We start from the raw sequence: 12,682 nt of genomic DNA on the forward strand, positions 1-12,682 counted from the left end.
CAGGATGGCTGTCCCCACCCATAAAAATCACCGAGAGCCTCTAGAAAGAGAGTCACTCTGAATAGTTGTCTGACTGACACTTTGTGACCTGGTGACAATTGCATAACAGTTGTGTCCCTTTTTCTTAAACTTGGGAGTTTTCTTTGTTAAGCTCCTCTCCTCTGCTCTCATCTGCAGGGAGAAAACACTCAGGCTGCGAGATTTTCTTACTCAAAGAGGCTGAGAGTCTGCATCTCAGTCTGTCTTCCACCCGGTGCCAGCCGCTGCCCCCAGCTACCCCTCCAGGGCTCCCCAAACCCTGGCTACTTAGAGCCAGTGTCCCCTCCCCAAATCCCTCAAGCCCCAGGCTCCTGCTGTACTCAACTCTTGCTGTTTTCTCACGTTTGCACAGACTGAGGCCCAGCACCTGGAGGCCGACTTGCTGTTTGCTGAGCACCTGCTGTTTGCTGACCCACCTTTTTTCTCTCTCTTGCCTCTAGGCCTTCGCACATGTGGTTCCCTCTGCCTGGAACACCCCTCTTCCCCTCTCCCACCCCCCGGCCGACTCCTTCCTCTCAGGACAGTCTCACTTTACTCATCTGCAAATCGGGAGAGCACAGCTCATATCCTCAGGCAATAAGTGAATAAAAAGGAGTCTGAGGCCATCAGTCTCAGGATTATGTAACCTCCGGATTAACGGATGGCGTTATCGTTGCCATCACCACCGACGCACTTGCATTTATGACATCTGCCCCAGAACTTCATGAAGCCTTTCCAATTTGCTCTCATGGGAGGTGATTACATAACACACAACCAACTGCTGCAGAAATAGAACATTTCTGCTGAATAAAGGACAAACACCGGCAAATAAACACATCAGGGACATCCTAGTTACTGCAGCTAAAACCCGCACAGCAATGTCCTGGGGAAGGGTCGACTTCCTCTAGACCACTCCTCTAAGAAAAATAAAATGATCAGAAGATATTCTGATCTGATGTAAAGGTAAAACGATCAGAAGTGAGAACAAGGGAGAAATAAAGGGAAAGGAGGAGGGTGAAGTCAGAGGGAAGGTGCATTCCATTCACAGACATGTGTGCCATTAGGCCTCACACAATTATTAGAAGCATTGCAATTCCACCCGGCTTTCAGTGGTAGGTTGGGTATGATGGTTGGAACTCAGCATCCTTCCTTCCCTTGCTGTAGGGCACCTGGGCATACTGCAAAGGCTGAAAAGCTGAGATCCAACATTGCTCAGACTCCCTTGCAGCTAGAATTCTGGGTCAGATAGATGCGCGCATGCGAGGTTTGGAAGGGGCCATGGAGGCAGTTCCCTGCTGCCTTGGGCCATTTATTTTATTTTATTATATTGAAGTACAGTTGACGTACAATGTTGTGTTAGTTTCAGGTGTACAGCACAGTGATTCAGTTTTATATATATGCATATGTATATATGTATATATATATTCTTTTTCAGACTCTTTTCCCTTATAAAGGAATAGATTACAAAATATTATTACAAAATATCGAGTAGAGCTCCCTGTGCCATACAGTAGGGCCTTGTTGTTTATCTATTTTATATACAGTAGTGTGTATATGTTAATCCCAGCCTCCTAACATATCCATAGGTTTGTTTTCTATGTCTGTGGCTCTGTTTCTGTTTTGTAAATAAGTTTATTTGTATCTATTTTTTTTTAGATTCCACACATAAGTGATGCCACATGGTATATGTCTTTCTCTGTCTGACTTACTTCACTTAGTATGATAATCTCCAAGTCCATGCATGTTGCTGCAAATGGCATTCTTTTTTTTTTTTTAAACCCCACATTTGTTTATTTATATATTTTTGGCTGTGTTGGGTCTTCGTTTCCGTGCAAGGGCTTTCTCTAGTTGTGGCAAGCGGGGGCCACTCTTCATCGCGGTGCGCGGGCCTCTCACTATCGCGGCCTCTCTTGTTGCGGAGCACAGGCTCCAGACGCGCAGGCTCAGTAGTTGTGGCTCACGGGCCTAGTTGCTCCACGGCATGTGGGATCTACCCAGACCAGGGCTTGAACCCATGTCCCCTGCATTAGCAGGCAGATTCTCAACCACTGCGCCACCAGGGAAGCCCAAATGGCATTCTTTTATTCTTTTTTATGGCTGAGTAATATTCCATCCTATTGTATATATGTACCACATCATCTTTATCCATTCATCTGTCGATGGACATTTAAGTTGCTTCCATGTCTTGGCTATTGTGAATAGTGCTGCTATGAACATAGAGGGTGTATGTATCTTTCGAATAACAGTTTTCTCTGGATATATGCCCAGGAGTGGGATTGCTGGCTCATACAGTAACTCTGTTTTCCTGGCCAGCAAGTTCATGGGCTTGTGGTCGGAATCCGTCTTCCAGCTCTGTGGGGTGGAGGGGCAGATGTGGTGGAGGCAGCAGCTGGACAAATCTGTCTTTGTGGACGTTCCCAGGCAGTGTGGGCTGCAGCAGTGGTGATTTCAGATGCCTGGACTCCGGCCTCAGCTGCATGTTCTTGACCTTGGTGACCCCAGTGGAGCTCCCAATCCCCCAGCTTCACAGGCTTCTGGGAGGATCCTTGGGAGTCTGGCCTGAAGCCGCACCTCTAGCCCTCCCAACAGTTTAGAGAGCACCCAACGCCTCACGCTAAATCCTTTTTCTGCTTAAAATACCCAGAGTGAGTTCTCTTTCCTGCCCTGAGCCTTGTCGAACACAACAGTCCGAGCAAAAAGGAACACACTCTGAGCTGTGAGGTTCTCACTGCGCACACAGCTGTTCTCATGATGACGGCACCCTCTCCCTTTTTTTAAAAGTTATTTTTAAATTAATTTATCTATTCTTAAACATTTATTGTACTTTTGGCTGCCTTGGGTCTTCGTTGCTGCGCACAGGTTTTCTCTAGTTGTGGCGAGCGGGGGCTACTCTTGGTTGTGCTGTGCGGGCTTCCCATCGCGGTGGCTTCTCCTGCTGCCAAGCACGGGCTCTAGGCGTGCAGGCTTCAGTAGTTGTGGCGCACGGGCTTAGTTGCTCCGTGGCATGTGGGATCTTCCCGGATCAGGGCTGGCACCCGTGTCCCCTGCATTGGCAGGCGGATTCTTAACCACTGCGCCACCAGGGAAGCCCAAGACTCATCCCTTCTTAAGAGAGCTCTTGCCCGCCCCACCCACCCCCTTGATAGCACTCCTCCTCCTTTTCAGCCTATATAAACGCAAACGCGTCTTCATTTGGGCTGGAGGATTGCAGGGGTTCATTTTTCTTTCTTTTCTTGTGCGATCATCTTTGTGGTTCTGAAGTTGTATTAAAAAGTAAACTTACATCCTGACTCATTCTCTAAGCCCCTGTTCAACCCCCCTCCTCCAGGAAGGCTTCCCTGATTGGCCATCCAAGGTGTCTTGTCTCCTCTACTAAGTTTCTGGAAGGCAGTCTCAGGCTCAGGCCAATTTCTCACAGTGCTGGGAAGCAGAGGAAGTTCTCGATGGGAAGCAGAATAAAACATGAGTGGGTCTATTGATGTTTTAGAGGTAAGTGCCCCGGGCTCTGCCTGTGAGCAGGTCTGAGGTCTGAGCAGAGGGGAACAGGCTGGTCAGTTTCGTGCCAGGGGTCCCCAGCGAGCTGGCGTGGGGAGGGATTGCCCAGCTCTCACATCCTTTTGATCCCAGGAGCCTGATGCAATTTGCTGAACCTTGAAAGAAAAAACCCACTGCATTCAGCTCTCACCCAAGGAAGCTGTCCAGGCTCCAAATAAGGTAGCCTCAGTGCACCCCAAATTCTAATGACACAGTAAAGGAGGGAACTAGAAGTAGGGAGACAGGGCAGTCTGAGGGGCAGAAGGACAGTCTTTGCTAGAGGAAGGGGTAGGCATCTGGGAGGAAAAGGAAGGGGAGGGAATAGAAGAGAGCGTTTGCTTTTGTAAAAATCTACAAGTCCTTGTGAGCGAGACATTTAGGTCCAGCCTGTGGACTCTGGGTTTGGCATATGACTTGCTTTGCCCAGCGGGAAAGGATGTGATGTTTTCCAGGTCAACACGGAGGTTCTCATGGGTTTCGGCTGCCCCTCGGAGCCTCTGCCCTCCATCATGAGAACGGCATGTCTGCAAGTAACCGCTGGTTCCAGAGCGAGAGACCTGAAACCTGCCAGGAGGCACGCCTGTCTAGTCAGTCCCAAGCGAGCCCGGCAGGACCCCCGCTGACTCGCAGATGCAAGAATAAGAAAGAATGCTTGCTGTTGTGAGCCACTGAGGTTTGGAGCTGTGTGTTACTCAGCATTATAGCAGCAGACGCCTACCTATCACACCAGGTCTGTTGGCGTCAAAGTCAGTGTTGTCCGACCAACCATCCTGCTGAAACCATAATGCCTAAAAAAACAGCCCTGCTGTCACTGTTATTAATGTCCTCAAATTCCTCATTCCTTTTACAACCACAGTGAAACCTTTCTTCCCTCTTTTTCCTTTCCTCGTAGTCACAGAAAAGACCCAAAGAAAATAACTGAGATTTCAGCTCCATTAATGTTTCAGGGCACCATGAATTAAAGAGCAATTGTAATGCAGTCAGTCTCTGTGGGAAAATAAGTCTCTGTGACTGTGCTTTAGTCTAAATACATGGAAGGCTAAGTAGCACGATTAATACCCAGAACACACGCTGCTCCAAAGGAAAGCACCCAGAGCAGAGGCCGCCTGTGAGGCCAGGGGATTTCAGGGACATCCTGAAATTCAGTCGGTTTGCAAGGACCAGACCTTGGCACAAGACTTGCTTTGGCCAGTGATGTGTGAGTGGGTGTGATGTATTCCAGGTCAAAGCAGATACACGAAACTGAGGACCAGCGAGGAGGCCAGGTCCTGTAGACAGCCACGGCTCAGGCCAGCCAGGAGCCTCCATGTGGAGGTCCCTGACCTGGGTGATCCCTGATGGTAGAAATTCATTCATTCATTCATTCATCCATTCATCCACCCATCCCCCCATGCATCCATCCATCCACCATCCTTCCATCCATCCATCCACACGTCCATCCACCATCCTTCCATCCATCCACCATCCTTCCATCCATCCACCATCCATCCATCCATCCACCATCCTTCCATCCATCCACCATCCTTCCATCCATCCACCATCCATCCACCATCCTTCCATCCATCCACCATCCATCCACCATCCTTCCATCCATCCACACATCCATCTACCATCCTTCCATCCATCCACCATCCTTCCATCCATCCACCATCCATCCACCATCCTTCCATCCATCCACACATCCATCCACCATCCTTCCATCCATCCATCCAATATTTTCAGCCAGGTACTTGAGGTAAAATGGTGAAAAAAAACCAGGCATAGCCCTTTCCCTCAAACAGCTGACCCCAAGTGTGTGTGTTCGGCGCAGACAATAATCAACTAGTGGCACAAATACGTAATTACAGTCCTGGGAAAGAGAGGCACTGGAATCCGGGAGAGTGTGGCACCGTGGGTCCCAAGCAGGCCTGGGGGCTGCCGAGGAAGCGCCCGATCTGGACAGCTTCCATCTAGTCCAGACCCGGCTCTGCCTTCTCCACCTTTTCCCAACCCTGGGGGCTTGCCCTGTGTAGACGGCATCCACAGGCTCCTTCTCTCTGGCTTCTGGTGGGACTCAGACCACGGGAGGCACCAGCAGAAGACCGGAGGGCGGGAGGGGAGAGAGCTGGGTACCGTGACTCCTGTTCTCCGACTGCCCAGCCGCAGTTCCTAGGGGCTGAGCGACCCTCTCCTGGACCAGCCTCCTCCTTGCCCGTTCCTTATGGCTCTGGGGACCTGGCCTCCTACTGGGCAAGGTGGTTGGCTGAAAAAGGCCCCCCCAAAACATCCACGTCATAAGCCCTGGAACCTGTGCGTGGGACCAGATGGAGGAAAATAAAGACTCTGCGGGTGTGATTCAGTGAAGATGTTTAGTTGGGAAGATTATCCTGGGTCACACACGCGCGCGGCAACGTGAAGATGCAGCTGGAAGGGTTGAAGACGCTGCCTTAGGAGATCCGAGTGACCCCTCCACACGCCACAGAATTCCAGAGACTGGGAGAGGCAAGGGAGGGATCCCCCCCAGAGCCTCCAGAGGGAGCGGGGGCCCACAGACACCTTGGCGTTCACCCCACGAAGCTGATTTTGGGCCTTTGGTCTCCGAAACTGTGAGAGAATACATTTCTATTGTATTGTGGTCATTTCTTACAGTGGCCGCAGGAAACCGACACAGCCCTTTCCTACAGCCAGGGGGCCCCTCCTCCACGGGCCCTCAGCAAGCTCCCCCCTCAGCCCCAGGGTGTCTCCTAGCCCACCCGCGCTGGCCCTGGAGAGAGCCCCCCATTACGCTCTCCTCTGTCGCCCTGTGAAGGTGCCCTGTGTTCCTGGGGCCCTGCTGCTCTGCGCCTCAGAGGAGGGGACGCTGCTCTGGGGTCTGAAGGACGATACACTCTCATGGTGGTGGTGGAAGAGGCCTCCAGGCTGAGGGGAGGGCCTGGCGTGGGAGGGTGCGTGGAATGTTCTGGAAGTAGAGGAAGGCCCTGTGGCTGGAGTGCAGAGAGAGGGGGGCAGAGTGGAAGGGTCCTCATGATCACCCACTATCTATCGACCGGCTCTCGGGCCCATGTGTGCCAAGTGCGCCGCTCACCTCCCCCGCTCGGTTCTCCTGCAAAGCCTCGAGCTGCTGGTGGCGTCCAACCACACGGCCCAGGGGAGAAGGGGATGATGGGGGTCCCGGGCCCCACGTGACGGAAAGGCTCCAGGCCTGCTTACCTTGCCCTCCCGGGTGTAGGCCAGCACCTTGTCCTCTACCCGGGGGTGGAAGATGAACGTTTCCACGGAGAAGGGGATGAGCTGCTTCTGGAAGGTGGCGCCCTCGTCCGTGCTAAGGAAGAGGCTCTGGTCCCGGTCGCTGAGAGCGGAGCTCACGAGGATGATCTGAAACACATGGTGGGGCGTGAGGCCTCCCCGTGGAGATCAGGCGATGCGCCCACAAGCCAAGGGCTGCTGGAGCTGCCAGAAGCCGGGAGGGGGCCTGGAATGGGTTCCCCGCAGCCCCGAGAGGGAACCAGCCCTGCCGACACCTGGCTTCCGATTTCCGGCCTCCAGAACCGAGACGACAGATTCCTGTGGTTCGCAGCCTCACCTGTGGTACTTTGGTACGGCCGCCCCAGCACACTGACCTGCCCGGCCGACATCTCTACAGTGGGGAGGGCTTACTGTCAAGTACACCCAGGAGGCAGGGGCCATCTGGGAGGCTGCCTCGCCCTGCGGTCACTTGGTGGAATGACAGGGCCCCTCGGAGGGACACGGGAGAGCTCCTGTGTCCCTGGTGCCAGAGAAGGTCGACCGGCCGGGTGGGCTGCGACAGTGCCAGGAGCACCAGCACGCGGGGTGGAGGGGCCGCGAGCCGCGTGGTTCACCCTCCAGCGCTGTGGCCCCGACTCCCACCTCCAGCATCATCAGAAGGTCCGTTCCCCACACAGGAAGCCAGGGGGTCTCCTACACATGGGCCTTGTAGAAACTTCATGGTTCCTGGGAGCCCCAAGGAGACACCAACCCCCCTATCAGGGTCCCCAGGCCCTTCCTGGACCGGCCTCCCTCCCAGCCTCCACCTGCACCCTGGCCATGCTCAGCATAGGCCACAGCCCCACCCTGGGGTGGGCCTTCCTCAACCCAGGTTGGGCTGAGCTCCTGCCACAAGGCTGCTGGGGACCCAGGACTTGCCCATCACACGTTCACCCCATTTCATGGAAGCGGCCTCCTCGCCAGGGACTGAGGCCCTGTTGGGCCAGGGGCCATGTCTGTGGAGGTCACTACTGACCCCCTCCCCAGCCCACCCCTGCAGGGCCTGGGCACTCCAGCAGTCAGATGAATGAATGAGGGAATGAGGGGATGAGTGAATGAACCATGTGTGCTGGTGGAGTAGGGGGCTGGGGGCACACACTCCGTCTCCAGATAACCCAGTTCAAATCCATGTCTCTGTGACCAAACACCCTCTGTGCCTCAGTTTCCTTGTCCACAAAATGGGTGGCTTTCCCCGGGAGGGCGTGGGGCAATGAGATGCCCCCCCAGGATGGCCTTCCTCAACCTCCCACATTGCTCTAGAAGACAATTAAACACAGAGAGCACCAATCAATGAACTGCACAAAACTCCTGTCTCGTGTGAACAAATGATAACCCAGTGTGTTCTTTCTTTCCAGGGAAACCTAATGAGCTCCCCAGGGGCGGTCATTCATCTCCTCCAGCACGAAAGCCTTCTGTCCCCAGAAAACGGCGGGTCGTGGAGCCTGATTCCTGCAAAGATGTGCTCGGAGATGTTCCTCATGGTGTGATTTACATGCGGGAAACATGGGGCGGGGGAGAATGGTCAGGGGAGCCAGAGAGCGTGTACAGATGTTTACAGAGAATGTTTAGTGACAAGAGAGCTCATGCACACGTGACATTTAAAAAGCAGGGCACAAAATTATAAGCGAGTCTAATTTCTGTACATTTCACACTGACAAAATTGTAAGGAAGTATATCATAGTTTTGTCAATGGTAGGTGTATAAAGGTAAGTATAATTTTATCAGTGGAAAATGCATAGAAAGAAGAATGGAAGGATGATTATTCTGCCATAAAAAAGAATGAAACTTGGCATTTGTGACAACATGGATGGACGTTAAGGACGTTATGCTAAGTAAAATAAATCAGAAGGAGAAAGCAAGTACCGTGTGATCTCACTTATGTATGGAATCTAAAAGGAAAAAGGAAAAAAAAAACCAAGCTCATAGATACAGGGAACAGACTGGTGGGGGGAGGAGGGTAGGCAAAACGGGTGAAAGGGATCAAAAGGTACAAACGTCCAGTTATAAGATAAATAAGTACGGCACGGTGGGTATAATCAATAAAACTATACTGCATATTTGAAAGTGGCTATGAGAGTAGATCTTAAAAGTTCTCATCAGAAGAAAAATAATTCTGTAACTATGGTGACAGATGTCAACTGGACTTATTGTGATCATTTCACAAGACAAACATCGAATTATTATGTTGCACGCCTGAAACTAAGATAATGTCGTATGTCAATTACATCTTCATTTTAAAAAGAGAATGGAAAGAAACACAGGGGGATGTTAATAGTGGTGGGTTTAGAAGGACTTTTTAAACATTTTTAAATAAACTTTTTAGTTTAGAATAGTTTTAGATTTACAGAAAAGTTGCAAAGATAGCACAGAGAGTTCCCACGTGACACACACCCCGCTTCCTCTTTCATGAACAGCTGACGTCAGGATCATACATCCGTCACCACTAAGGACCCAACCATCGATACATTGGTCTCATCTAAACTACACGCTACATTTCACCCGTTTTTCCACCAACGTTTTTTTCTGTCCCTGCTCCAGGTTCCCACGTGACGACATTAGTTGTCATGTCTCCTCCAGCTCTTCCGGGTGGTGACAGTTTCTCAGGCTTTCTTTGCTGTTAATGACACGGCAGCTTTGAGGACTGGCTGGCGGTTTTGCAGTAGACCCTCCCCATTTGGGTCTGTTTGATATTTTTCTTGTGCTGATGCCGTGGTTCTGAGTTTTGGGGGGGAAAGGAGCAAAATGAGGGGTGCCTCCCTCATTGCAGTGGACGTGCAGTGGACATGACCTGTCACTGACGATGCTGCCCTCGCTGGCCAGGTGGCAGTGGCCAGGCGTCTCCCTGTAACGTTACTCCATTCCTCCCTGCTTCCATCCTGTCCCTTTGGGAGGAAGTCGTCTTGCGCAGCCCACACCTGGGGGCGGGAGGGAGGGGAGAGGCAGGCGGCCCTCCTGGAGGGTGGAGTAGCTATATACATTATATGGAATTCTTCCGCCTGGGAGATTTGTCTTTTCTCCCCCATTTATTTACTTATTCAATCATGTATTTATATCACTATGAACCCACAAATATTTAGTTTATGCTTTGAGTTGTATTTCAATAATATTTTCTTTTTTCTTTTTCTTTTTTTTTTTTTTTGCGGTACGCGGTCCTCTCACTGCTGTGGCCCCCGCCGCTGCGGAGCACAGGCTCCGGAAGCGCAGGCTCAGCGGCCATGGCTCACGGGCCCAGCCGCTCCGCGGCACGCGGGATCCTCCCGGACCGGGGCGCGAACCCGGGTCCCCTGCATCGGCAGGCGGACTCCCAACCACTGCGCCACCAGGGAAGCCAATAATATTTTCTTATTTTGCTGCCCAGATAGGTCCAGCTCTGGCTACTGGGAGGTCTTTTGGGGTCCTGTGTCTCCTTTGACATCGTCCTTCAACTCCTAAATGTTCTGCACAGCACCTGGCTTCCCTGGATAATCAGGAAAAATGAAATAAATCACCAAGACTCCTTCCACATCTTTCCCGGATACAGCACGGTTCATTCAGTATCCACTGGGCACTCTCGGCCTGGCTCTGCGCCCCACCCCAGGGCAGCAGCTCTCACGCCCGGCTCCATCCGGGCCGTCTGGCCAGGGAAGCTCATTAAAGCACTCTGCTCGTGATGCATTTTCCACAATGTTTTTACAATACAACTATTTGCTTATTTACCTCCCCCACTAGACTGTGCCCCCTGATCTCAGAGGTAGGGAATCTTTTGGTTTCTCCAGCAGCCTGCACAGGCCTGACCCCAAGCTGTAGGTCAACCAAGCCCTGCTGGATACACGAAGGAATGCACGCATGCATGCATGCATGCATGAGCAATTCCAGCTCAGTTTGTGACTCTAAGAGAACTGTTTGTTTGTTTTTCTCCTCTGGGAGGAAAACATCCTTAGGGATATTTAAGTAGCCTGGAGAGCAGAAGGCATAAATAATCTCATTCACTTATTCCTGTTCACCACTCCAAGCTTCACACAGCAATGAAGGCTCATTCGTTCGTGCATTCATTCATTCTTCCACAGCTGCTAAAACTGCAAGGTCAAGCAAGGATTTAGGTATGCACAGGGCTTTACGGGAGCAGAGCAGGGGGAAAATACCATCCAGGTGCAGAACAAAAGGAAGGGCTTCCTGGAGGAGGCGATACCCAGACGAGCCTTGAAGAACGAATGGAAAATTGATCCAGACCCAGGGGAGGGTGTTTCAGCCAGAGAGGACAGCATAACCAAAGGCAAACAGGCGGCATCCCAGCTGAGACCGTTCACATCCTGACCACCTTTGTGTGTCTTGTCCCCTGTGGCTGGAATGCCCAGCAGGATCAACACACCCCCAACATCACCACTGGTAATTCAGAATCGGATTTTAAAATCTCAGAGCGTCACAAAATCCAAGTGTGATAATGAAAATGGTTTCTTTGAAATTTTCTGAGCCCTGAATTCTGGGCAACTTCAACAAAACTGAATGTTTCTCATTTATTTTTGGCGTCCCTGCTTTGCCAGTGTCCCCAGCATGAGTTTAGCCTGTTTTTATGATGGGACATCTTCCCCCTTTTATCTGCTTATCAAACGCCTCCTCATCCACAGAGGCACCTTTAGAAGGTCACCTCCTCCAGGAAGCCTTCTGTGATACACATCCTCCAACAGAGTTTTTCTCATGCCTCCTCTGCCCCTTCCCCCAGCATCTTGTACATTCATTTGCTCCAGCCCAACATTCCTAGGGTTCTCCGCAGGGAACCCTCGGAGAGCCTGCCTTTCCCTCCAGGTGGGGAGGCTGTGCAGCCTGGCAGGGCCCAGGTCCTCATCATTGCCATCCAGGCCGGAGCACGGGACCTGGTCCAAGAAATGGGTGTTGGTTTTCCCACACAGAATGAGGGCTCTAGGTACCGGGTCACCTCTCCACGAAAGCCCCCAGTTACAGCCAAGGCCCTACCCGTGGTGGCAACTGAGGCGGAAGGAAAAAGAACCTGAGGAAGTGATTCTGGCCGGGGGCCCAGCAATCCGTGGTTGTGGGCTATTTTTGGCCTCAGAGTGGGACAAGCCAGGAAAGACGGGGGAAGGAAAAAGTGCTGACAAGGAAAGGATTATTGGAGCAAAGAAAACAAAGCAATTAGCATCGTGCAGAGAGGAGGCCGGCAGATTGCTCTCCCAAATTGGGAACCGGACTACTTTAAATGGTGTATTTTCACTGCTTACTATTGTGGGGAAACATATGGCGCCCGAGATAGGTTCTGGGGGCCCTTGAGGCTGGGTGTCTCAAAATCAGAGGCAACACAGTTGCAGACAAATATTTGATAGATTCATTGGACTAATGGCCAGCCCACCTGAAGCATGAGTTCCAGGGTTTAATCTGCCAGGCCAAGGACAAATGCAAAGGTGGGGCCCCTTGTTCAAAAGGAACTAGGAATTTCAAGATGGTGCCAGTGGAGCATCACACCAAGCACAGGTCCTCCTGCGATGGCCTAGGTCACACACCCATAAAGTGGGCTCTTTCCAAAGCCACTCAGTTAATAAACTCTGGGACCAGGAGTAGCAGCCTCCCTGGCGCCTGTTAGGAACACAGTGTCTTGGCCCCATCCGGACCTGCGGGATCAGGGTCTGCATTTTCTCATCGCCCCCCGTGAGCTCTGAGCGCCCTCCCCTTGTCCGCGGGGGAGCTGCTTTCAGCCGCAGCTCCTGCTGGGTTCAGCCCTGTGTCCATTAGCTGTGCAACTCCGAGCACGCCGGTGGACCTGGCCTCTGCTCCCCACCAAGAGACGAAGTTGTGAACTAGAGCCCTGTTCTCGGGATTTTACTCCTCCCGGCCCTGCTCTCAGCCACGCTGATGGTGTCCTGCAGGATGGGGGTGC

The 12,682-nt window shown here is 52.0% G+C and overlaps 1 protein-coding gene across 3 annotated transcripts in view; it reads right to left on the reverse strand.

The window, feature by feature from the left end:
• The window catches only part of SORCS2 (sortilin related VPS10 domain containing receptor 2), a 485,797-nt gene that overhangs the window by 88,212 nt on the left and 384,903 nt on the right, over window positions 1-12,682 (reverse strand). For all 3 annotated transcript variants that reach the window (XM_067735018.1, XM_067735020.1, XM_067735019.1), the window contains one exon: window positions 6,742-6,906. In XM_067735018.1, the coding sequence (XP_067591119.1) occupies window positions 6,742-6,906 (165 nt within the window). The remainder of the gene's footprint in view (window positions 1-6,741; window positions 6,907-12,682) is intronic.

This window comes from Pseudorca crassidens, chromosome 4 (genome assembly GCF_039906515.1).
Source record: "Pseudorca crassidens isolate mPseCra1 chromosome 4, mPseCra1.hap1, whole genome shotgun sequence".
Taxonomy (NCBI): domain Eukaryota; kingdom Metazoa; phylum Chordata; class Mammalia; order Artiodactyla; family Delphinidae; genus Pseudorca; species Pseudorca crassidens.